This window comes from Neomonachus schauinslandi, unplaced genomic scaffold (assembly GCF_002201575.2).
Source record: "Neomonachus schauinslandi unplaced genomic scaffold, ASM220157v2 HiC_scaffold_177, whole genome shotgun sequence".
Taxonomy (NCBI): Eukaryota; Metazoa; Chordata; class Mammalia; order Carnivora; family Phocidae; genus Neomonachus; species Neomonachus schauinslandi.
This window is the reverse complement of record NW_025408878.1, coordinates 1,749-27,749: the sequence shown is the minus strand read 5'-3', so window position 1 is coordinate 27,749 and position 26,001 is coordinate 1,749. Positions and strand designations below refer to the sequence as shown.

General features: G+C 39.2%; 1 protein-coding gene across 1 annotated transcript; it reads right to left on the bottom strand.

The window, feature by feature from the left end:
- Positions 1-2,289: 2,289 nt before the first annotated feature.
- LOC123323674 (SCL-interrupting locus protein-like) lies at positions 2,290-20,320 on the bottom strand (the record flags this gene model as incomplete). Its single annotated transcript, XM_044912122.1, has 5 exons — positions 2,290-2,518; positions 5,581-5,746; positions 11,942-12,880; positions 14,221-14,335; positions 20,178-20,320. Coding segments are annotated over 5 exons (1,592 nt in total), but the record flags the coding sequence as incomplete, so codon positions are not given.
- Between the last annotated feature and the right edge of the window lie 5,681 nt (positions 20,321-26,001).

Here is a 26,001-nt window from a genome sequence, read left to right as displayed (position 1 = left end):
TTAAATTGAAAAATAAATAAAGGGGCGCCTGAGTGGCTCAGTCGGTTAAGCGACTGCCTTCGGCTCAGGTCATGATCCTGGAGTCCCGGGATCGAGTCCTGCATCGGGCTCCCTGCTCAGCGGGGTGTCTGCTTCTCCCTCTGACCCTCCTCCCTCTCGTGCTCTCTGTCTCTCGTTCTCTCTCGCAAATAAATAAATAAAATCTTTAAAAATAAATAAATAAATAAATAAAAAATAAAAATAAAATGTACCTAGAAAGTATCAAGCAAAAAAAAAAAAAGTCAAATATTATCACAAGGCTTATAACTTAAAAAAAATAATCAGCTGTCTGCCCCATGCCACCCCACCACCAAATTCACCTCTTTTAACTGTTACATATGGTGTTTTACACCTACATCATTCCTCTATCTTCAAATTTATAGTATTTATTCTGCACCTGATTCCTTCTAGCACTTCCACAAGTCCAAACTCCTTCATCTCACTTGGGGTGGCTTTTACTATACTAACCAGTTTCCCTACTTCCACTCTAAACTCCTTCAGTTCATTTGCCACAGAACAGCTATTTAAAAAATGAAAAATCAGATACCACTCTTTTGTCTAAAATCCTCCCTGGATTTAATGAGCATAGAATAAATTCAAAGCTCCTTTCTACATCCTACAAAGCCCCCACATAATTTGGCTCCTGCCTATATCCCTGACCCCATTTCCTATAAGCATGCTCTCTTGAGCGCTTTCTCTCTCTCTCTCACCCCCCTACCCCCTCCCCCTCTTCCCTCTCCCTCCTTCCATCCCTCCCTGTCACTGTGTCTAGCCACAATGATTTTCCTAATTGTTTCCTGAACTGTCAAGTTCCTGCACCCCTCAGGGTCTATACTTGCCATTTCTTCTACCAGGAACACTCTTCAGATGTTCTCAGAGCTGGCTCTTTATCATTCTAGTCACTGCTCAAATGTTACCAGCTCAGGGAAGGCTTCCTTTACCATTCCCCTACTTAATATATCCCTCACTCCCATGCCACCATCCCAGTTACACTCCACTTGATCACCCCGGTTTATTTTCTTCACAGGAGTTGTGATTATATGAAATTAATAAATTACTTGTTACTTTTTTTTTTTAAGATTTTATTTATTTATTTGTTAGAGAGAGCATGGGCACGAGAGAGTGAGCAAGAGTACAAGCAGGGGGAGCTGCAGGCAGAGGGAGAAGCAGGCTCCCTGCTGAGCAAGGAGCCCGATGCAGGACTTGATCCCAGGACCCTGGGATCATGACCTGAGCCGAAGGCAGCTGCTTAACCGATTGAGCCACCCAGGAGTCCCTTACTTGTTACTTTTATGGTCATTGTTTGTCTCTGCAAGTCATGGAAACTCCATGAAGTTAGCAGCTTTTCCTAACCTACTGCTTAATCTCTAAGGCCTAGTTCTGTGGCAGTACTTATCAGAAGCTCAAAGATATTTGAATTTCTTTCCTAATTTCCTGAAGATCTAAATTACTTTGAAATCCTTGTTTAATACAAAAAAAAAAACTTAATGAAAATTTTCAAACACAGGAGAGAATAGTATAACAAATCATTATACACAGTTTTAAAAATTACCTACTCCCAGGGGGCACCTGGGTGGCTCAGTCAGTTGAGCAGCCAACTCTTGAATTCAGCTCAGGTCATGATCTCAGGGTCCTAGAATAGAGCCCCATGTAGGACTCCACATTCACCACGGAGTCTGCTTGGGATTCTCTCTCTCTCTCTCTCTCTCTACCCCAAGCCTCCCCCCATCTCCTGCCCCACTCACACACAACTCTCTCTCTAAAATAAATGAATAAATCTTTAAAAAAAATTATGTACTTACAATCAATCTTACTCCAATTACACCCCTAGCCATTTCATCTCCCACAGCTATTTTTTCTCACCAGGTTACTTTGAAGTAAATCTCAGAAATAAATTCTTATATACATATAATTGCAATACGCACAATCTTTAAAAATTTACAAAATTTAGGGCCCCATCTCCATCTGGGGGCTAGTTATCAGAATCTCTACAGTAAGGCTTAAGCATATGTATGTCTGAAATTTTCTTCATATGTTCTGATTCAGCTAGAATGTAACACATCCAATGACTGACATCTGGGAACAGTTCTAGAAGGGTCAGAATTGTCAGTTACATAAGAACCGTATCAGGAGAGACACTACTGAAAATACCATTTACAAAACAAACAGTTTCTGAGTTAAAACACCAAAAGAATATTAGAATTTAAAAAGAAAAAAAGGAGGATGAGTGTTGAATCAAAGACACCTTACTTGGATACAGAAAGTGGTTGATTAAATTCTTCCACAGCAATGTTGCTTTCTTCAAAGCTGGGAATATCAACTGCTTTTAATGAAGATGCGCTACCTGGAGGACTTGTGACTTCATTATTAATATCAACAGAAAAATTCATGTCCTCACTGGAAATCTTGGTATCATCTTGCCTCTGCTGAGATGCAGGCTCTTGATCATCGCCTGCTGCATTCCAAAACAAGCTGGCACCTGGAGGTTAAATGATTAACCAGATACTGAAACAAATACTCTACTATAAAAATAATCCTCTGACAAACCTCTAAGACTAAGCGTATTGTGTTAACACAATTACCTAGAAATGTTTTCAGATTATATCTTCTCAGAAATGCCATAAAGAGGTAAGGTGAAAAGACAGAAAACTGGTGTACAAAGTGGGGGAGGGGGGTGCCTGGGTGGCTCAGTCAGTTGTGTCTGACCCTTGGTTTCAGCTCAGATCTTAATCTCAGGGTCGTGAGTTCAAGCACACTGCACTCCACACTGGGCGTGGAGCCTACTTAAAAAAGAAAAAACAACAATAAACAACCTGGGACAAAAGGAACAGGGGACATTCTGGGCCTTGTCTCTTCAAGAGGTATAGCTCTCAAGTGACGTGTTTCACATATAAAGGTTCTGAATACAATTTAGGGTGTATGTGTGTATAGAAAACTGCTGTTCTGAAAAACAAGGAAAAACATATAACAAGTCCCTAGGCTCTCTGATTTCTATCTTTAAATGCAATATTTATGAGAATATTCAGGGACCTATCAGACATACGTAGTATCAGGCAAGTATTTAAAAATCAAATGTTTGGGGCCCCAGGGTGGTTCAGTCAATTAAGCATCCAACTCTTGGTTTTGGCTCAGGTCATGATCTACTCAGAGTAGTGAGAACTCTGCTTGAGACTCTCTCCCTCTCCCTCTGTGCCCCCCCAAAGCTCACATGCACATGCTCTCTCTCAAATAAATAAATAAATCTTAAAAAAAAAAAAAAGGACCATTATGAAAAAGTTATGTAAGTGCTGCTACTCTTCTGGAATATTTGCCAATACATACCTTTATGAAATTAAGTATCACTATAGAATAAACATGCTTTTAAAAGCCATTTAGTTCTAACAATTATTAATAATGCTTTTTTCTGCATATAAGTAATAACCACCCCAGGTCATCCAAGTTGAATAACTGAATATGAATCTATGAGGTTTCAAAATAATTTCAGAATATCAGTTTAAACATGTAAATGACTTCATTCAATTATCTTTTATTCACACACATTATGATTCAGGCATCATGTTAGCTAATGAGATATAATCGTGGAATAAGGCAGCGTTCGAGATCCCAAAGGCTTATAGGCTAGGAACAGATACAGAGAGAACCAAGTATAATACAGTAAAAGTACAGAGTTTATAGGAGGAAACTGCACTTTTTTGGTATGTTTGGTATGTATGTTTGGTTAGCTCACAATACGCACAGCTCCTTGTCCACTACCCCTTTACAACACATACAAACTTCCTCTGGGAACTGTCACCCCCGCAATTAACAAAGGTGAGACTCCAGCAGATATGTCCCTATTACATGCTTCTCAACCCCCTTACCATTGAACCAGGGATTAAACCCTAATCCAAACTAGGCCATTCAGGTTCTCTGAATTTGAAACAAGACTAAAGGAGAGTAACCTGGTTTGTGTACATGGCTAAACCTGTGTAACACATACACTTTGGAGCTTTGGGTGAGCTAGAAAAAACTGAGTAGAAAAACTGACTAAAACAGCCATATGGTTGGACAGTCCTAATGGTATTCCAGTTTCTAGTTCCAGTTTTTTCTTGAAGTCAGGCCCACTCTTGGCCTTGGTTTTCATGAAACAACCTCATATCCTTCCAGTAAATTCCCCTTCCTTACTTAAATTATTTCAAAGTGGTTCACATTACTTGCAGCCAAAGAATCTTGACTAATACTCAGTAATATCTGACTTATAAATGTACAAGAGGTTCTTCTTCCCCTCCCTCCTTGCTGCCCTCTACATGGACAGTTAACAAATGGGTTCAGAGATAGAATATAGAAATCTGCCTTCCTTCTTTTTCTCCCTCTCAAATATTTATTCTCCAGGCTCAAATCTTCATCTGTTACTTCTACAAATCTTAGGTCATCAACCCATCTCCACTCCTCAAATGTTTGGGTATCACCATCTTCATTTCCCAAAGCAACTCAAAGGCAATAGATACTTAGACCGAACTCATCCTCTCTCTTTTGCTTTTCTAACTTGTCCTCCCTAGGTCATCTAAGCTGAAAATCCTGGAGTAACTTTTATTTTCATTTTTAATAAACTTTTAATATTAGAATAATTCTAGATTTATAGAGAAGATAATACAGAGTATATTGTATACTCACCAGTTTGACCTGATGTTAACATCTTACATTACCGTGGCACATTTTTCAAAATCAAGAAACCAATATTAGTGCATTACAATTAACTAAATCTCCAGACTTTATTTGGATTTCACTGATTTTTCCACTAATATCCTATTTCTGTTCCAGGATCCAAACCAGTAACTTTAGAACCCTACTTCTTCCAATTGCCATATCCAATTAGTTACCAAATCTTAACACCCTACACAACTCTTTCTCTTCATTTTTACCACCATCACCTTATGTACTAGGCATCTTGCTAAATCTTGGGGACATTCTTGAAGATCTCAGGGTCTGGTGGTGAGCAAACATGTAAAAAAATATATGTCATTTACATTATTAACTGATTTTTCAAAAAGGCCTTCAATAGCGCTTACTGAATAAAGGAGACATTCCTTTTTGAAAGATGTAATAAAGGTTCTCCATAAAATAGGACAGTACTAGACAATTCAGAGCCCTGTGTTTCCTCACTGTGCCCCCACTATTTTCTCTACCCATCCTGTTCTGCCATCTCTCCACTCCACCTACTAAAACCCTACATACCCTTTAAGGCCCAGAATCAATACCACTGCATAGATGAAACAAACCTTCCCTGATCCCTCAAACCACAGATGACTTTTCTTATAAGAATTGGGTCCAGTCCAGGAAAGAAGCAAAAACAATGTATTATGTCATGTGGCCTCCCATTTGTTTTCAGATATACTTCTCTTTCATAAAAAGTAAAATTACAAAGACTTAAGTAAGTGATACTCTCTTCACCTTGGTTTTGGTTCTGTTTGTACCATGCACCAATTTCAATGTAAAAATTTTAAGTGATTTGAAAAGCATTTTTTAAAAATTCCTTACAAATTAAATAAAAAATGAAATTACCTGTGCTCACAGCGATGCTTACACTTTTTCTCATGTGTAAGCCAGGGGAAGGCTGTGCTTCCATGGAAACCAGCTCCATTTGTCTTGCAGCTTGCACCATGTCTTCAGCAGAGGTTGTCTTAGGGGAACAGGGCTGCAGAGACTGTGCTTCCAATAAACGCTGAATCTGTATCAATTAAAAACATATTTTAAACTGGCAGTGAAATAATCAACCAAATTGGCAGCGGAGTTTAAAAATGAATTACAAAGTGCCGCAATTATAAATAACTTTTAACCCTATTTTCTCACAATTCAGTTAGATCATACCATAAAACTTATTCAATGCAGAAATCACTATCCTTCATTATTAAGAAGTATTTAAGTAGGCTAAGTGTAAATTTTATTTATTATTATTTTTTTTTAAAGTAAACTCTATGCCCGACAAGGGCCTCTAACTTAGAACCCTGAGATCAAGAGTTGCACGTTCTACTGACTGAGCCAGCCAGGTGCCCCATGGTGGAAGTGTAAATTTAAAAGTGAAAACATAAAAGTATTTAAACTGGCATTCATAAATGGACACTTGTGTAAAAAAGCCTGAATGTTAACACTTCTTATCAGTGTTTTATTCCTATTCCACTTACAAATCAAAATTAGGAGCTATATTCTAACTCTTTACCAAATAGTGAACATTTTTACACAAGGTTCTTATAAAGGTTAATCAGAATAGCCCATGTCTGGCCATGCTAAAACTGGGAATTATTAATAACAGTAGCAAACACATACTGAATGCTTCCTGTTTTTTTTTTAAGGGTTTTATTTATTTATTTGATAGAGAGAGACACAGCGAGAGAGGGCACACAAGCAGGGGGAGTGGGAGAGGGAGAAGCAGGCTTCCCACGGAGCAGGGAGCCAGATGCAGGGCTTGATCCCAGGACCCTGAGATCGTGACCTGAGCCGAAGGCAGACGCTTAACCACTGAGCCACCCAGGTGCCCCAAGAATGCTTCCTGTTTTATAAGACACTACAGTAAGAGCTTTTATGCATGATTATTACAATCCACCCCATAAAGAATCTACTACTATTAAACACACTTTACAGATAAGAAAACTTGAGAAATTAAAGTTACTTGCCCCGGTCATATAACTAACAAGTAGCAAAGCTGAGGTTCAAACAAGAAAAGTTTCCCCTGCTCCTTTTGAAACTGAAATGTAACTCAGATATCATAAAATTCATCCCTTTAAAGTATACAAGTCAGTGGTTTTTATTAAATTCACCACAAAGTTTGCAACCATCACCACCATCTAATTCTAGAACATTTTCATTAATCCCCTGAAAAAACCTGTACCACTAGTGGTCACTCTCCATTGCCCACACCCAGCCCTCTGGCAACCACTAATCTACTTTCTGTCTCTACAGATTTGCCTATTCTGGACACTTTACCTAAATGAAACCACACAATATGTGGCTCTGTATCTTGCTTCTTTCACTCAGCGTAACATTTTCAAAGTTCATCTGTGCTGTTGTAGGATATGTCACATTGTGTTTACCCATTCCTCAGTTCATGGATATTGGACTGTTTTTACTTTTGGCTATTAGAGATAATGTTGCTATGAACACTTGTGTACAAGTTTTTATGTGAGCATATTTTTTTCATTTCTCTTGGGTATATACTTAGGAGTAGAAGAGCCTCCCTTTTTAAACACTGTGATTTTCTAATTCCCTATAAATTATACTATTGTGGGGATGCCTGGGTGGCTCAGTCAGTTAAGCGTTTGCCTTTGGCTCAGGTCATGATCCCAGTGTCCTGGGATCAAGTCCCTCATCCGGCTCATTGCTCAGCAGGGAGCCTGCTTCTCCCTCTGCCTCTGCCTGCCACTCCCCCTACTTGTGCTGCACTCCCGCTCTCTGACAAATAAAATCTTAAAAAAAAAATTACACTATTGTGTTCAATTCATCTCATTCATTTCAGCAAATTAACTTTACTAATATAGGAAAATATAAATTACCAATAAATTATTAAGATCAGTAAAAATATAACCTGCATTAATAATACAAAATGGCTTATGTATTTATAGTGGTTTATAGTGTGGATTTTGGTATCATGAAGATATAAGTTTAAATGCTACTCTGCTAGGGCGCCTGGGTGGCTCAGTTGGTTAAGCGACTGCCTTCAGCGGTCAGGATCCTGGAGTCCCAGGATCGAGTCCCACATCGGGCAGGGAGGGAGTCTGCTTCTCCCTCTGACCCTCCCCCCTCTCATGCTTTCTCTCTCAAATAAATAAACAAATAAATAATCTTAAAAAAAAAAATAAACGCTACTCTGCTAACTTTTAGGATGAGCTATTTAACCACTATGAGCCTCAATATCACTTAAAACTAAAGTAGCTATAAGGATTAAGAAACAAAGTAATTGTAACTTTTTGAGTGTTTACTATAGCCAGGACCTACACTAACCACTTTATATATACACATATACATATAGACACACACACATATACAGAAACTCATTTAACCATCAAATCTACATATAATACCAATCACTGCTCCCAATTTACAGATGAGAAGAGTAAGGTTTAGAGATATCACACAGGAAACATTCAATAAAGCTATAGTGATTAATTGAATGGTACTGGTGCTAGAACAGATAGGCAAGTCAATGGAGAATATAGTACAGAAATAGATACAAACATATAATTCCATTACACCATAAAAAAAATATTTCCAAGTCAATAACAAAAAGATATATTTTTCAATAAATATATGAGGCCAGTTATCTGAGGATTAAAAAGGAAAAACCTCTTATCTCATATATCAAAATAAAGCAACAAATATAATCCTGAAGGAAGAGGAAAGGTGAAAAATAAATTTTTTATAATCTTGAAGAAGAAGGCTTTTCTAAACATAATTAACACCCAGAAAGAAAATGACCGATAAATCTAATTATATCTAAATTGGAATATTCTGCACAAAACAAATGGGTAAAACAAAAAACATTTAAGACAAACTGTAAGAAACGCTTACCACATATACATGATAAAAAAACAATTTCCTTATATACAATGAGCTCTTACAAATTTATTAGAAAAGGACCTAAAATGAGTAAATGACAGACTTTACACAAAGAAAAAATGGCCTATAAATAATAAAATGATCAATCTTGATTATATAATACAATGCAAATTTAAAAAGTGTCTTTTTATAAGACTGATACTAATTTTAATAGCTTGATATGCACATGTTGGAGATGTGGAAAAACAACTTTGGAGTATTAAATCGGTACAACCTTTCTGGGTGGCCATTCTCACTCATTCAAGTTACAAAATATGTATTAAGTAATTATTATAAATGAAGTACTATTCAAGGTGCTAAAAAAAATACAGTGATGAATCTTGTAAGTTGCCTCCCTAGAGCTCCCTAGATACAAAAACCAAAAACTCATAATTAAGGCCTGACTGCTGAGAAGGAGTGAGCCATTAGAAGGTTTGGGCAGGGGCACCTGGGTGGCTCAGTCGTTAAGCGTCTGCCTTCGGCTCAGGTCATGATCCCAGGGTCCTGGGATGGAGCCCCGCATCTGGCTCCTGCTTGGCGGGAAGCCTGCTTCTCCCTCTCCCACTCCCCCTGCTTGTGTTCCCTCTCTCGATGTGTCTCTCTCTGCCAAATAAATAAAATCTTTTTTTAAAAAAAAAAAAGAAGGTTTGGGCAGAGGGCAAGCTCAAGAACCTAAAGTGAAACAAACAAGTTCATGTTTCTGAAGAACAAAAAGCACACCCTGCAACTGAAGTGTAGTGAATATGGAAGACAGTAGCAAGAGAAGAGCTAGAAGAGGCACACAGAGCCGAATGACAAGGTTTGAAGGGCCAGCGTAAGAAATTTGGATTTTCTAATTGCAAAGAAAACCCACTGAGAGTGTTAAGCAGAAGCCCTATGATCTGACTTGAGTGTTAAGAAGATGGCTGTCATGTTTCCAACTGCAGGAAACATAGGGACAGTACTGGAAGTAGCATGGTTGGATAAGAGAAGAAGATGGTTTCAATTAGGGAGGCACAGGAAAGATGGTTAAGGAACAGTTTAGTTCAAGATACATCTACAAGGTGAAACCTGGGTTTCTGACACCCAGGATTTTTGCCTGAGCAACAGGATGAGAAGTGATGTCATTAACTGAAATAATAATGATAATGAAAATAGTAATAGTTAACATGTACTGAGCACTAACTATATGCCAGGCACTATTGTAAGCCACCTTTCCCTAGTAACTCATTCAATCCTTAGAACTTCATACACTTATGTACATTCTTATTTTGTGAATGAGAAAACAGAAGTCTGAGAGGTGAAGTAATTTGCCCAAGATTGCATTAATTTGTTACAATGAAACTGGACTAAGAACCCCAGGAGGCTGGTGCCAGAGCCCAATCCCTTCACCACTACACCAAAATGAGACTTCGAACAAGTCTCCATTAGGACAGGAACAAGTTTGGCTATCTTTGAACATTTAAAATGTGTGTTCTCTTCGACTACACAAATTTGCTTCTAGGGATCTATGCTACAGAGATATATGCACACATGCAGGGAAATGCCAAGTACAAGGATGTTGACTGCTGCACTGTTTGCAATAGCAGAAACTTCAAACTGTGGAATAGGAGACTAATTAAAAAATTTGTTGTATATCATTTTAACAAAATCCTATACAGAATAAGATAGTTCTATATATACTTAGAAATAGAAAATGTGTTAAGATATTTTTACATGTAAATAAGGTGGTACCTAAAATAAAGTTAAAAATTTTCGCATGAGCAAAATAGTATGTGTATTTATCATTAAAGCATTTTCTACATCATTTTTTATATTCTTCAAGTATGATTCAGATAATGTACTCATTAGTCTATATTTACATTTTAATCCCAAGTAACTAAGATTTCTATTTAAAAGATCTTTTTAGTCTGTCTTTTTTAAAAAACAAAACAATAAATGAGAACTATTTCTTTTCAATGTGAAATCTTTAGCTACATTAAAATGTGTGCCAAATATTTGTAAGGGTTTGTAAAAATCAAACTTATATTTTACAATTTCAAAGAATTCTAAAAAATAGTGTAACTACATCTTTCTCAGGTGTCCTATCTACAGCATTTTTAAGCAGAAGTTGTCTTTTAAAATTTTGTTTTTAAAGATTTTACTTATTTGGGAGAGAGCACGAGCGCATAAGTGACGGGAGAAGGAGAGGGAGAAGCAGATTCCCTGCTGATCGGGGAGTCCACCATGGGGCTTGAACTCGGGACCCTGGGATTATGACCTGAGCTAAAGGCAGATGCAGCTTAACTGACCAAGCCACCCAGATGCTCCTAAGCAGAAGTTTTAAATTGTCTTTTTTTGTTTTTCCAAAATGCAAACACTATGACTCCAGTTTTACAAAATAAAGATTTTTTTAAAATTATACATGTATATAATGTCCATTATACATATATTTGCATAGTTATAGGATCATGGACAAAATATGGAAGAATACATTTCAGGTTGTTTTCATTCATACTGGGGGGAGGGGGGAAGGACGGAGGTAGGGGATTTGTGGTATGTAGAAGAAGGGGACCAGTAAGAAAAGGAAAAAAAAAATGTACAAGACTGAATGGTGTAATGATATAACTAAAAGACTAAAAACTGCCACAAAGGCCTGAAGAAAGGAAGCATTTCATAATAAAATGAGTGAAACATGTCTAATATAGATACACAGAAGAGGTTCTAGATCTATTCTCTAAAAGTACACTGGCTAAAAGCACTAAACATACTACAGGGTTGACAAATTAGAGCTGCATCAGAATCCATTGTGCAGGTTTTACATTTAGTTGTATACCAAGGTTTACTAAACTACACAGACTTCTTGTTAGAGGTAACAAATGAAAGAAAAATGTAGTTATGTTGTGGATTAGGATATGCACAAGGCAGAGAAGAGAAGGCTTACTTTCTAGTCCCCGTTCTACTCCTAACTAGCAATGTGTCATTGGGTAAATTATTTTCTCTCTCTAATCCTTTTTTTTTTTTTTAAAGATTTTATTTATTTATTTGACAGAGAGACAGCGAGAGAGGGAATACAAGCAGGGGGAGTGGGAGAGGGAGAAGCAGGCTTCCCGCCGAGCAGGGAGCCCGATGTGGGGCTCGATCCCAGGACCCTGGGATCGTGACCTGAGCCGAAGGCAGACGCTTAACGACTGAGCCACCCAGGTGCCCCATCTAATCCTTTTTACTTATCTGTAAAACAACGTTTCCAAGGTTTTTTCTAGTTTTGATATTCTACAATTTTACCCCATAAACTGTAATTACTGAAGAATTGCCAGTTATTTTTAAGAAACCATATTAATACCATGAATTAAAAGAACTAAGAAAGATCGCAAACCTGTGCCTGAAGCAGTCTCAGCTGTCTGTCTTGTTCTGTAAGGAATCTATATGCATCTGGAGATAGTCCCATCATTCCATTATCTGACTCAGTCTTGGGTGTGTGCATGCAAACTGCACAAGGTGGTGGGTTACATGAGTCCACATGTAAGGGCAGTCTTGCCACAGGCGATGGTTCTACAGTGCTGTGGGGAGAGCAACCACCCGTGTTTCCCTGAGGTCTCAAGGCTATAGGACTACTTGAAGAACAGAATGCATTAGGGTACAGAGCTGGACATCCACCTGGGTGAAATAATGAATGCTTGTGAAGGGCTTCAGACTGGAGGTCTTGAACAGACCCTACTGTATTCACTCCTTGCCAAGAATTTATTGAACTATACTGCACGTGGCCATGATGCTGACAACAACTACAAACATTTGTAGGACAGTAAGACGGTGGTGGTGGAGTGGGTATCTGAAGTTCCATTGGTCTTTCTGAATTATGGGATGAAAAAACAAAACTGTGTGGGTGAGACCGTGAGGCAAGAGAAGACTGCTTGGAATTAAATGTGGAGGATCTTACAGGATATTCTTCTTTGTATACATTTGTATTAGAAGATGGCCTATTAAGAGAAGATGGTTTAACACTGTTCCTGATATGCAGGTTCCTGTTCTTACAGCTAGATGGCTGTCTTCCTTTGCTGTGTCTCAAAGGAACAGTGCTCTGGGTTGACTGACTTGGTAGCCCTTTCAAGGAAAGATCTCCAGCTTCAGCTTCTAGACTGTGTTTGTCATTGTAAAGCTGGGGTTGCAATGGCTCCAAGTGTTCAGAGTTTTTAATGAACAAAGAAGGATTTTCATTATTCACCATTTCCAATGGCTTAGGCAGAGGATTTGATTCTATGAAATTGCCATCCAACACAAGGGAAAGTTCAGGAACTGATGGTTGGATCTTAGAAACCTATAAATGGGAAAGAAATGAAAGAGGAAAAGTATTTTTTAGGATGTTGAACGAATCTAGTATTTTCCAAATTGTATCAAATTACTTATTAAAAAGTGTTTATTCTTGGGGCGCCTGGGTGGCTCAGTTGGTTAAGCAACTGCCTTCGGCTCAGGTCATGATCCTGGAGTCCCGGGATCGAGTCCCGCATCGGGCTCCCTGCTCAGCGAGGAGCCTGCTTCTCCCTCTGACCCTCCCCCCTCTCATGTACTCTCTCTCATTCTCGCTCTCTCAAATAAATAAATAAATCTTTAAAAAAAAAAAGTTTATTCTTTAGACAGTTGACACATATTTTCTGGGCATCTTCTATGTGCTAGCACTAGGAATACAATTGTGAGTAAAATAAACAAGGTCCTTGCTTTCACAAACTCACTGAACAATGGAACGCCTTTTATTGGAACACTGATTAATGTTGCTTAAATCACATAACACAATATGGGAAACTGTCTTATAATAGACTTTTTTACTCTCTCTCTGCAAGGAATGTATCACTGGCAGAATGCTTCAATAGATCTTGTAGCAAATAATGTTTCTGCATCTTAAGTAACCAACGATCTTCTGATAAGTATTTCAGAATATTTTTCTACTAAGTGAAATTATTCCACTGTTATTCTTTTTACCAATACCAACTAAAAGAAGAGAGGAGAAAAAAGTAAACTAAATATTCATATGCTGAATTTGGTTATGATTTGATATTAATTTTTAAAAATCTTTCCTATTCCTTTTTCTTCTAACAACTAATAGGTCCATTTAAGGCATGACAATTTCACAATAAGCCACAGGTTGCCTGCAATCAAAAAATTATAACAGGGGTTATAAGCAATCTCCAAAAGCAAGTATCATTTTTCTCAGATTTGGTGATAGCAATCAATGGTATAGAATGTTGAGACTATATGGGTTAAAAACACCAAGTTCTGAAACCAAACCTTCTGAATTACTAGCTTTACTGAATTCCAAACATCCTGAATTCCAGCTTTACTATTTACTAGTTGTGTAATACTGGGCAGGCAACTTAACCAATTTGTGCCTCAGTTTTCTCTGGAAGCAATAATTATATGTACTTATTACAACATGTACACATATATGCATATGTATTATTATATATATAACACATAATAGTTACATGTACCTGTGAAAAATATCTATACCTGTATATACAGATATATCCATATAGATATATACCTAGATATATCTTTGAATAAAACTTAAATAAGTTTCAGGTAATATTATTGAATGCTTTAACATGAAGAGATTTTAGGTTTCTAAACACATAGGTGGGTTCTTTATAATGTTAGTGATACCTTCTGACTCACAGGATGAGGACTAGGAATTGGTCTTGGAGAAAAATCTTCATCTTCAACACCAGAGTCATGATCATTTATTGGCATTTTTCCTGGAGATAACTTTTGGGAAGACCTAAAGAAGAGAGGGGAGTAAAGAAAAGACTTCAGTAATCTATTTGTTTATTTGTTCTTTCTTTTTGAAACTGAACAAAGTCCTTTAATAAGCTCCAGCAGTATCTGGATCATTTAATTTAGTATCTGACAACCACAGATTATTTTGTTTTTCAGGCCAGTGTTAGCCGCCTAGAAAAGCTGGTCCAGTCAGATTCATGCTTAATAAACTACCTCCCTTTGCCTGATCATGGGAAGTTTAACCCAGTTATTTTTATTTATTTATTTTTTAAATATTTTATTTATTTATTTGACAGAGAGAGACACAGTGAGAGCAGGAACACAAGCAGGAGATGTGGGAGAAGGAGAAGCAGGCTTCCCGCAGTGCAGGGAGCCCGATGCGGAGCTCGATCCCAGGACTGTGGGATCATGAACTGAGCCGAAGGCAGACGCTTAACGACTGAGTCACCCAGGCGCCCCGACCCAGTTATTTTTAAAGTCACAAAATATCAACAGTTACTGAGCATCTTCTGATTAACCACTTTGAGGAACGTAGTTATAAAGAAGGCATAGTACTTGCCATAAAAAATTATAAACTGGTGATAATGCTGTACACTCACTGCATTATACACTCACTCACCGTGTTAAAAAGGGAACTTGATAAGGAGCTACTACATTTTCTGATACACTTATATCTGTGATGGGAAACTGAGACATTAACTGAGGTACCTCCTCCTACTGAATCAGTTGTAGTCATTGTATCACAGGGGCCTGCCCCAATAGAACAGAGAAAAATTTTGAGTGCTGGTACGGAGTTTCAAAAGCTGAGAGTTTAATACTAAAATTTGGAAGACTGTATGTATCAGGTTTTTTTGCAACCTAGATAAAGTCTCAATAGGATGACTTCAGGGAAGAGAAAAGAAAAGCCAGAAGGAAGCTAAAAGAGTGTAGACACTGACGGAATCCCTAAGAAAGGGTCCGACATCCTGTCTCCCTGGCAGGGAGCACAAAAGAAACTCCCAGGTAGATTTGGAAGGTCTGAGAGACCTTTATCCTAAACCCTGACGGGTCTGAGGAGCAAACACTCAGAGTTCCTTCTGAGCCACGGTGCTGCAAGGAAACAATCAGAACGTCTGCGTGGTGTGTTTAAGCATCAGAGTCTGCACTCAGCCCCAGCACCCAAGAGTGACATGGAAAATATTATGATACCCCCTGTGCCTCAGTGCAGCATGGACATGACAGAGAACCAGTGACCTGACTAGAGGAAGGAGGTCAGAGCAGAGGCCCACACAAATCTACTGCCAAAGACCAGATGCAAATGAAAACACCTGAGCAGATAGCAGCTTGGCTGGATCATAATCATGTCATCCCACATCGCTACTACTAGCACAGCATTAATTCCTCCAAACTGCATATAACTTCACAGAAAAGAAGATAAACAGATCTTGAATTGACTGAAATTTGGTTTCTATAACAACTGGGCAGTCAAATTAGAAATTAAGTTCAATTACTTTTAAAAAGAAAAAAGTTCCATTTTTTGAACCCAAGTTTGTGGCAAAGAATTTTTCTTTTTAAAGATTTTATTTATTTATTTGAGAGACAGAGAGAGAGGAAGAGCGCATAAGCAGGGGGAGAAGCAGAGGGTGAGGGAGAAGCAGACTCCCCAATGAGCAGGGAGCGCAATGTGGGACCTGATCCCAGGACCCCAGGATCATGACCTAAGCCAAAGGCAGACGCTTAACCAACTGAGCCACACAGGAGGCCCAGGAATTAATATTTGCTACATGCTTACTTATGATAACACAAACATATATATACACACATAAAATTTCTGACATTGAGCAATAGAATTCATTTCTGAGCTTTTGTAGTAGCCAAAGCAAAAAGAAAAAAACTTTATGTTGTATAATTATAACATCAGTTCTTTAAGTGAGATAAACATTTTACTAAAATAAAAGTGACTGTTACTAAATCTTTGATCAGAGTTGAAAATTGGAAAAGTTTTCAAAAATAATGTTAAAGAAATTGGGGTGCCTGGGTGGCTCAGATGGTTGGACATCTGCCTTCAGCTTGGGTCATGATCCCAGGGTCCTCGGATCAAGCCCCACATCAGGCTCTCGGTTCAGCGGGGAGCCTGCTTCTCTCTCTCCCTCCACCTGCTGCTTCCCCTGCTTGTACACACTCTCTCTCAATCAAAAATAAATAAAATCTTAAAAAAAAAAAAAAGTTACAAGTGTCTCCTTAATCTGGCTTTTTCTTCCATAAATATTCAATAAAATCTTGAATAAAGACTTAAAAAAACAGTGAAGGTTTCCTGAAAAGCTGTAAGAATATAGTTTTCCAGTGATCTAACCTATATCAAGGATAACTTAAAATTTCCAAAGATGGAGACAGTATACCTCTAGTATCTTTCTAATCCTCAGAACCTGTGACTATGTTTACTGCATTTGGTAAAAGGGAGTGTGCAGATGTGATTAAGTTAAGGATCTTGAGATGTGGAGATTATCCTAGATTATCCAGGTAGGCTCAATGTAATCACAAGGGCCTTTATAAGATGTAGGCAAGGGGCGCCTGGGTGGCTCAGTTGTTAAGTGTCTGCCTTCGGCTCAGGTCATGATCTCAGCGATCCTGGGATCGAGCCCCGCATCGGGCTCCCTGCTCGGCGGGAAGCCTGCTTCTCCCTCTCCCACTCCCCCTGCTTGTGTTCCCTCCCTCGCTGTGTCTCTCTCTGCCAAATAAATAAATAAAATCTTAAAAAGAAAAAAAAAGGTCAGAGTCAGAGAGGTCTGCTTGAGGATAGAAGCAGAAGTCAGAAGCTAGCTTTGAAGATAGAGTGAGAGGCCACCAGAAAAGGAATGAACATGGCCTTTAGACGCTGGAAAAAGGAATAAAATGGATTCCACACTAAAGCTTCCAGAAGGAATGCAGCCCTATCATCACTTTGATTTTAGCCTCAAAGACCATTTCAGACTTCTGATGTCCAAAACTGGAAAACAATATATTTGTATTGTTTCTAAGTCAACAAGTTTGTGGTAATTTGTCAGAGCAACAACAAGAAACCAATACAGGGCGCCTGGGTGGCTCAGATGGTTAAGCGTCTGCCTTTGGCTCAGGTCATGGTCTCAGGGTCCTGGGATCGAGTCCCGCATCGGGCTCCCTGCTCCTTGGGAGCCTGCTTCTCCCTCTGCCTCTCTCTGTCTCTCATGAATAAATAAATAAAATCTTTAGAGAAAAAAAAAAAAGAAACTAATACAGATTCAGTCATAATTCCCATTTTACAGATGGAATAATGACGTTTAGAACCAGGACTTGAATGCAGATGTCTTATACAATAAACTGAGCTCTCAACTACTTTCTTATGCCCTAGACTATAAACAGTTGGTATAGTTGACATTTATTTTAAAATTGTATCATAGTTAATTTCCACCTATAGAATCAAGTGTTAAGGACAGATGAATGAATGCTATAAAAAAAGTCAAGCCATTTTCTCAATAATTGCAATAATCTACAATGAACCTTATACCTCCTGTTTCTCATGCAACATACTAAACAGACAGTATTAAAGGGGCCCATAGACAGGTTAAGGTTATAGACAAAAAGTTGAGGGGGCGCCTGGGTGGCTCAGTCATTAAGCGTCTGCCTTCGGCTCAGGTCATGATCCCAGCGTCCCGGGATCGAGCCCTGCATTGGGCTCCCTGCTCCGCGGGAAGCCTGCTTCTCCCTCTCCCACTCCCCCTGCTTGTGTTCCCTCTCTCTGTGTGTCTCTCTCTGTCAAATAAATAAATAAAATCTTAAAAAAAAAAAAAGTTGAGAAAATGACAAATTAACTGCTAGAGCAAGTTAAAATAAAAATAGTTTTAGGGGCACCTGGCTGGCTCAGTCAGTAGAGCATACAACTCTTGATCTCAGAGTCCTGAATTTGAGCCCCACGTAGGGTGCAGAGTTTACTATAAAAACAATAGTTTCAGACCTACAGCATCAAAGAATACACCAGCACCCCAAAGTAACTTTTAAATGAGGTTATTAAATATTTGGCAAATTACTAACTTAAATTAGTGGACCTCCCCAATAATATGGAGAACATTCAACACTTCATCACTGGACTATAAATTCCATGAGGGAAGAAATCATGTCTGCAACTGTTTTTAATACCATCATATCCCCAGCTTTTATTTTTTTTATTTTTTTAAAGATTTTATTTATTTATTTGAGAGAGAGAGAATGAGAGAGAGCACATGAGAGGGGGGAGGGTCAGAGGGAGAAGCAGACTCCCTGCCGAGCAGGGAGCCCGATGTGGGACTTGATCCCGGGACTCCAGGATCATGACCTGAGCCGAAGGCAGTCGCTTAACCGACTGAGCCACCCAGGCGTCCATATCCCCAGCTTTTAGCATACTATCTGGCATATAGTAGAATAAATGAGAAAGCTGGAATAGGGATCTGAAGGGCTAATTTTATGTGTCAACTTGGCTAGGCCATGGTAACCAGATATTTGGTCAATCATTATTCTAGAGGTTTCTGTTAAGATATTTTTTGGGGGTCGGGGGGAGAGGGTGGGGAATGGGGCAGAGTGAGAGACAGAATCTTAAGCAGGCTCCATGCCCAGTGTGGGGCCTGATGCTGCGCTCAATCTCACAATCCTGAGACCAGGACCTGAGCCAAAATCAAGAGTCAGACGCTTAACTGACTGAGCCACCCAGGCGCCTCTCTGTGAAGGTATTTTTAGATGAGATTAACATCAAAATCAGTAGACTGTGAGTAAAGCAAATTATCCTCCACAATGTGGATGGGCCTTATCCAATCGGCTGAAGGCCTTAATAGAACAAAGCATTACCACCTCCAAGAAGAGGGAATTCTGCTTGCAAATCACCTTTGGACTCTAACTGCAACTCTTCTCAGCCTCCATAATTGCATGAACCAATTCCATAAAACAAATCTTTCTCTCCCTCTCTCTCTCTCCATCTTGCTGTTTCTGTTTCTCTGGAGAACCCTACTATAAAGGAATATCTTTTTTACCAAAAAAGGTATATACAGACCCAAAAAGCCACAGCCACTATTCAATTAATATTCCCCAAGTGCATTTTCTTTTTTAGGTAGAGAAGTTATATTTTACAATAGTTTCTCTGATAGGCCCAGGTTCAAAACTACAAGGATGAGAAGAACAAATTGCAGGCAAACTAAACAAAAACAAGATGCTTCTTCCTAAACAAGATAATTTCTTGACACTTTTCCCCCCTATGTAATAAAGCAACTCAAATGACAACCGTATTAAAGTTGTCACTTCATTAAAATTATCATCCAACGGGACGCCTGGGTGGCTCAGTCAGTTAAGAGTCTGCCTTCAGCTCAGGGCATGATCCCAGGGTCCTGGGATAGAGTCCCATATCAGGCTCCCTGCTCAGCGGGGAGTCTGCTTCTCCCTTTGCCTGCTGCTCCCCCTGCTTGTGCATTCTCTCTCTCTGACAAATAAGATCTTAAAAAATATATATATATCATCCAACATCTGAGTATGAAGTAATGCATTTTTTTTTTTTAAAGATTTTATTTATTTATTTGACAGAGAGACACAGCGAGAGAGGGAACACAAGCAGGGGGAGTGGGAGAGGGAGAAGCAGGCTCCCCGCAGAGCAGGGAGCCCTATGCGGGACTCGATCCCAGGACCCTGGGATCATGACCTGAGCTGAAGGCAGTCGCTTAACCAACTGAGCCACCCAGGCGCCCGAAGTAATGCATTTAAAGCAAGGACATCTTATGGTAGCTAAGATATATAATCAGTTTCATCAGATTGGGGAGTTACTTTATTACTCATCAAAAACTAGTGAATGTAATTTAAAAAGTATACATGATAACAAAAATATCTTTTACCTTTTAATTGAAAGATTCTTGGAAACCTTGTTGAAAAACTCTGTTTCTGCATTTTGGCTTTCAGCAATCAGTTCAAAATGGATTGAATTCTTGTCAGAAGGTTCAACATTCTGAAATAAAGTAGGTTGTACTTTGAGAGCTGACTTAAATAAAAACACAAGAGAATTCTATTTAGATGAAAAGTGGCTCTGAAACACTGGGAGAAGGGAGACATTTCTATTACTGTAACCTTTTTTAAAAAATCATTTTTAAAATTGAGATATAACATTATATTAGTTTCAGGTGTGCAGCATAATGATTCAATATTTGTATATACTGCAAAATGCTCACCACAATAAGTCTAGTTAACATCCATCACCATACAGAGTTATATTTTTTGCTCGTGTTGAGAACTTTTAAGATCTACTGTCTTAGCAACTCTCAAAGATATTATTTTTTTTTTTTTAAAGATTTTATTTATTTATTTGACAGAGAAAGACACAGCGAGAGAGGGAACACAAACGGGGAGTGGGAGAGGGAGAAGCAGACTCCCTGCCGAGCAGGGAGCCCGATGCGGGACTCGATCCCGGGACTCCAGGATCATGACCTGAGCTGAAGGCAGTCGCTTAACCAACTGAGCCACCCAGGCGCCCCTCTCAAAGATATTATTAATTATAGTCACCATGCTATATATTACATCCTCATGTCTTATTTTATAACTGACAGTTTGTACCTTTTGACTCCCTTCACCCATCCTGCCCACCCACAACCCTCCATCAATCTGTTTTCTGTATCCACCAATCTATTTTCTGTATCTATGAGTTCAGTTTGATTGTTTTTTTTTTTTAGATTTCACCCATAAGTAAAATCAGATGGTATTTGGCCTTCTCTGACTTCTTTTGCTTAGCATAAGGCCCTCAAGGTCCATCCATGCTGTCACAAATGACAGGATTTCTTCTTTTTTATAACTGAATAACATTCCACTGTGTATATATATATATACACATATATATATACATATACATACACCACACTTTCTTTATCCATTCACCCATCAATGGATACTTGGGTTGCTTCCATGTCTTGGCTATTGTAAACAGTGCTGCAGTCAACAAGGGGATACAAATATCTTTTCAAGTCTGTGTTTTCGTTTCCTTTGGATAAATATCCAGAAGTGGAATTGCTTAAACATATGTTAGTTCTGGGGGGGCGGAGCAAGATGGCGGAGGAGTAGGAGACCTGGATTTCGTCTCCTCTCAGGAATTCAGCTGGATAGGGATCAAACCATTCTGAACACCTACAAACTCAACAGGAGATCGAAGAAAAGAAGAGCAACAACTCTCTCATCAGAAAAGCGACCACTTTCTGGAAGGTAGGACGTGCGGAGAAGTGAATCCGAGGCGATATTCGGGAGGATAGACGGCGGGGGAGGGGCCTCCGTCGGCCGCTTCTGGCAAATGATAGAACCACGGAGCACAAAATCGGAACTTTTAAAAGTCTGCTCTGCTGAGGGACGTCACTCTGGTGGCTAAGTGGGGGGGTGGAACCCTCCGGGACAGTGTGGTCTCAGGACCCTTGGGGTCACAGAAAGACCGGGGGGTGCCTGAGTGCGGCAGAGCTCCCAGGTATCGGAGCAGGGAAGCCGGCCGCAGAGGCGGAGCCCAGGCGCGGGCTCTCAGCTCGGGGTTGCCATAAACCGTGATCCGCGGCACAGTCAGGCCACTGTTCCTCCAGCAGGGACCCAACAAGCGACAGATCCGGGGAGACTCACCTTCCTCCCCCGGGAGGAGCCGCGCGGGAGTGCGCCGCAGGGATCTGCTGGGTTTGGAGACTCCACCCGGGGTCAGGTGCCAGAGATAGAAACGCGCGGTCACAGGCCGGGTGAGCACAGAGTGCGGCCGGAGACCGGGGAGACGGGAGTGACTGACGGCTTTTCTCTGGGGGCTCACTGAGGAGCGGGGCCCCGAGTTCTCGGCTCCTCCGGGGTGGAGATTGGGAGGCCGCCATTTTCACTCTCCGCCTCCAAAGCTGTACAGAAAGCTCGCAGGGAACAAAAGCCCCAGAGAGCAAACCTGAGCAGATTACTTAGCCGGGAGGGGGCAAGGGCGGGGCAATTCCGCCTCTGGCAGAGACATTTGGAAACCACGGCAACAGGCCCCTCCCCAGAAGATCAGCGAGAACAGCCAGCCAAGACCAAGTTTACCGATCAATGAGAATGGCAGAACTCCAGCGCTAGGGGAATACTGCACATAGAATTCATGGCTTTTTTACCATGATTCTTTAGTCTTTCAAAGTTAATTTTTTTTTAACTGTCTTTTTTTCTTTTTGAATTTTTCTTTTTCCCTTTTTCAACCAACATCTTATCAATCCCTTTTTTTAAAAAACATTTTTATTTTTCATTTTTAGTCATATTCTATCCCTTCATAGTAGTTACCCGTATTTTTGGCATATATATATATAAGTTGTTCTCTCTTTAAAATTTTGAGATAGCTTCTTCTAACAGATTAAAATATACCCTAAATCTCTAGTATATGGTTTTTTCTACTCCCCTGCCTGATCACATTCTCTCCCTTTTTTTTTTCTTTTTTTAAATCCTCTTCTTTCTTTTTTCAAACAACTTCTTATCAATTCCTTTTATAAAATTTTTTATAATTTCCATCTTTACAGTCATATTCCATCCCTTCATCATATCAACCCTTATTTTTGTACATATATAAGTTTTTCTTTCTTTAAAATTTTGGGAGGCACTTTCTTCTAACAGACCAAAATACACCCCAAATCTAGTGTGTGGCACTGATCTATATACCAGCCTGATCATATTTGATCACATTCTGTTTTTTTGTTGTTGTTGTTGTTGTTGTTTTGTTTGTTTTTATCTTTATCTTTTTCTTTTCCTTTTTTTTCTTTTTCTTTTTTCTCTGTTTCCGTTTCTTTTTCCACTGCTTCAGGTCTTTTCTGATTTGTTTGGAGTATATATTCTGGGGACGTTGTTACTCTGCTAGCATTTTGTTCTCTCATTAATCTATTCTCCTCTGCACAAAATGACAAGACGGAAAAAATCACCTCAATAAAAAGAACAAGAGGTAGTACCGACTGCCAGGGACCTACTCAATACGGACATTAGTACGATGTCAGATCTAGAGTTCAGAATCATCACTTTAAAGATACTAGCTGGGCTTGAAAAAAAATATGGAAGTTATTAGAGAAACCCTTTCTGGAGAAGTAAAAGATCTAAAATCTAACCAAGTAGAAATCAAAAAGGCTATTAATGAGGTGCAATCAAAAATGGGGGCGCTAACTGCTAAGATAAATGAGGCAGAAGAGAGAATCAGTAATATAGAAGACCAAATGATGGAAAATAAAGAAGCTGAGAAAAAGAGAGATAAACAACTACTGGATCACGAGGGCAGAATTCGAGAGATAAGCGATACCATAAGACAAAACAACATTAGAATAATTGGGATCCCAGAGGAAGAAGAAAGAGAGAGAGGGGCAGAAGGTATAATGGAGCAAATTATAGCAGAGAACTTCCCTAATTTGGGGAAGGAAACAGGCATCAAAATCCAGGAAGCACAGAGAACCCCTCTCAAAATCAATAAAAATAGGTCAACACCCCGACATCTAATAGTAAAACTTATGAGTCTCATAGACAAAGAGAAAATCCTGAAAGCAGCTCGGGAGAAGAGATATGTAACATACAATGGTAGAAACATTAGACTGGCAACAGACCTATCCACAGAGACCTGGCAGGCCAGAAAGGACTGGCAGGATATATTCAGAGCACTAAATGAGAAAAATATGCAGCCAAGAATACTATATCCAGCTAGGCTGTCATTGAAAATTGAAGGAGAGAGAGAAAGCTTCCAGGACAAACAGAAACTAAAGGAATTTGCAAATACAAAACCAGCCCTACAAGAAATCTTGAAAGGGGTCCTCTAAGCAAAGAGAGACCCTAAAAGCAACATAGACCAGAAAGGAACACAGACAATATACGGTAACAGTCACCTTACAGGCAATACAATGGCACTAAATTCCTATCTTTCAATAGCTACCCTGAATGTAAATGGGCTAAATGCCCCAATCAAAAGACACAGGCTATCAGACTGGATTAAAAAACAAGACCCATCGATATGCTGTCTGCAAGAGACTCATTTTAGAACCAAAGACACCCCCAGATTGAACGTGAGGGGGTGGAAAACCATTTACCATGCTAATGGACACCAAAAGAAAGCTGGGGTGGCAAACCTTATATCAGCCAAATTAGATTTTAAACCAAAGACTGTAATAAGAGATGAGGAAGGACATTATATCCTACTTAAAGGGTCTATCCAACAAGAAGATCTAACAGTTGTAAATATCTATGCCCCTAACATGGGAGCAGCCAATTATATAAGGCAATTAATAACAAAAGCAAAGAAACACATCGACAACAATACAATAATAGTGGGGGACTTTAACACCCCCCTCACTGAAATGGACAGATCGTCTAAGCAAAAGATCAACAAGGAAATAAAGACTTTAAATGACACACTGGACCAAATGGACTTCACAGACATATTCAGAACATTCCATCCCAAAGCAATGGAATACACATTCTTCTCTAGTCCCCATGGAACATTCTCCAGAATAGATCACATCCTAGGTCATAAATCAGGTCTCAACCGGTACCAAAAGATTGGGATCATTCCCTGCCTATTTTCAGACCACAATGCTTTGAAACTAGAACTCAATCACAAGAGGAAAGTCGGAAAGAACTCAAATACATGGAGGCTAAAGAGCATCCTACTGAAGAATGAATGGGTCAACCAGGAAATTAAAGAAGAATTAAAAAAATACATGGAAACAAATGAAAATGAAAACACAACTATTCAAAATCTTTGGGATGCAGCAAAGGCAGTCCTAAGAGGAAAGTATATAGCAATACAAGCCTTTCTCAAGAAACAAGAAAGGTCTCAAGTACACAACCTAACCCTACACCTAAAGGAGCTGGAGAAAGAACAAAAAATAAAGCCTAAACCCAGCAGGAGAAGAGAAATAATAAAGATCAGAGCAGAAATCAATGAAAGAGAAACCAAAAGAACAGTAGAACAGATCAACGAAACGAGGAGCTGGTTCTTTGAAAGAATTAACAAGATTGATAAACCCCTGGCCAGACTTATCAAAAAGAAAAGAGAAAGGACCCAAATCAACAAAATCATCAATGAAAGAGGAGAGATCACAACGAACACCAAAGAAATACAAACAATTATAAGAACATATTATGAACAACTCTATGCCAGCAAATTAGATAACCTGGAAGAAATGGATGCATTCCTAGAGATGTATCAACTACCAAAACTGAACCAGGAAGAAATAGAAAACCTGAACAGACCTATAACCACTAAGGAAATTGAAGCAGTCATCAAAAATCTCCCAAAAAACAAAAGCCCAGGGCCAGATGGCTTCCCAGGGGAATTCTACCAAACATTTCAAGAAGAATTAATACCTATTCTTCTGAAACTGTTCCAAAAAATAGAAATGGAAGGAAAACTTCCAAACTCATTTTATGAGGCCAGCATTACCTTGATCCCAAAACCAGACAAAGACCCCATCAAAAAGGAGAATTACAGACCAATATCCCTGATGAACATGGATGCAAAAATTCTCACCAAAATACTAGCCAATAGGATCCAACAGTACATTAAAAGGATTATTCACCACGACCAAGTGGGATTTATCCCTGGGCTGCAAGGTTGGTTCAACATCCGCAAATCAATCAATGTGATACAATACATTAACAAAAGAAAGAACAAGAATCATATGATCCTCTCAATAGATGCAGAAAAAGCTTTGGACAAAGTACAGC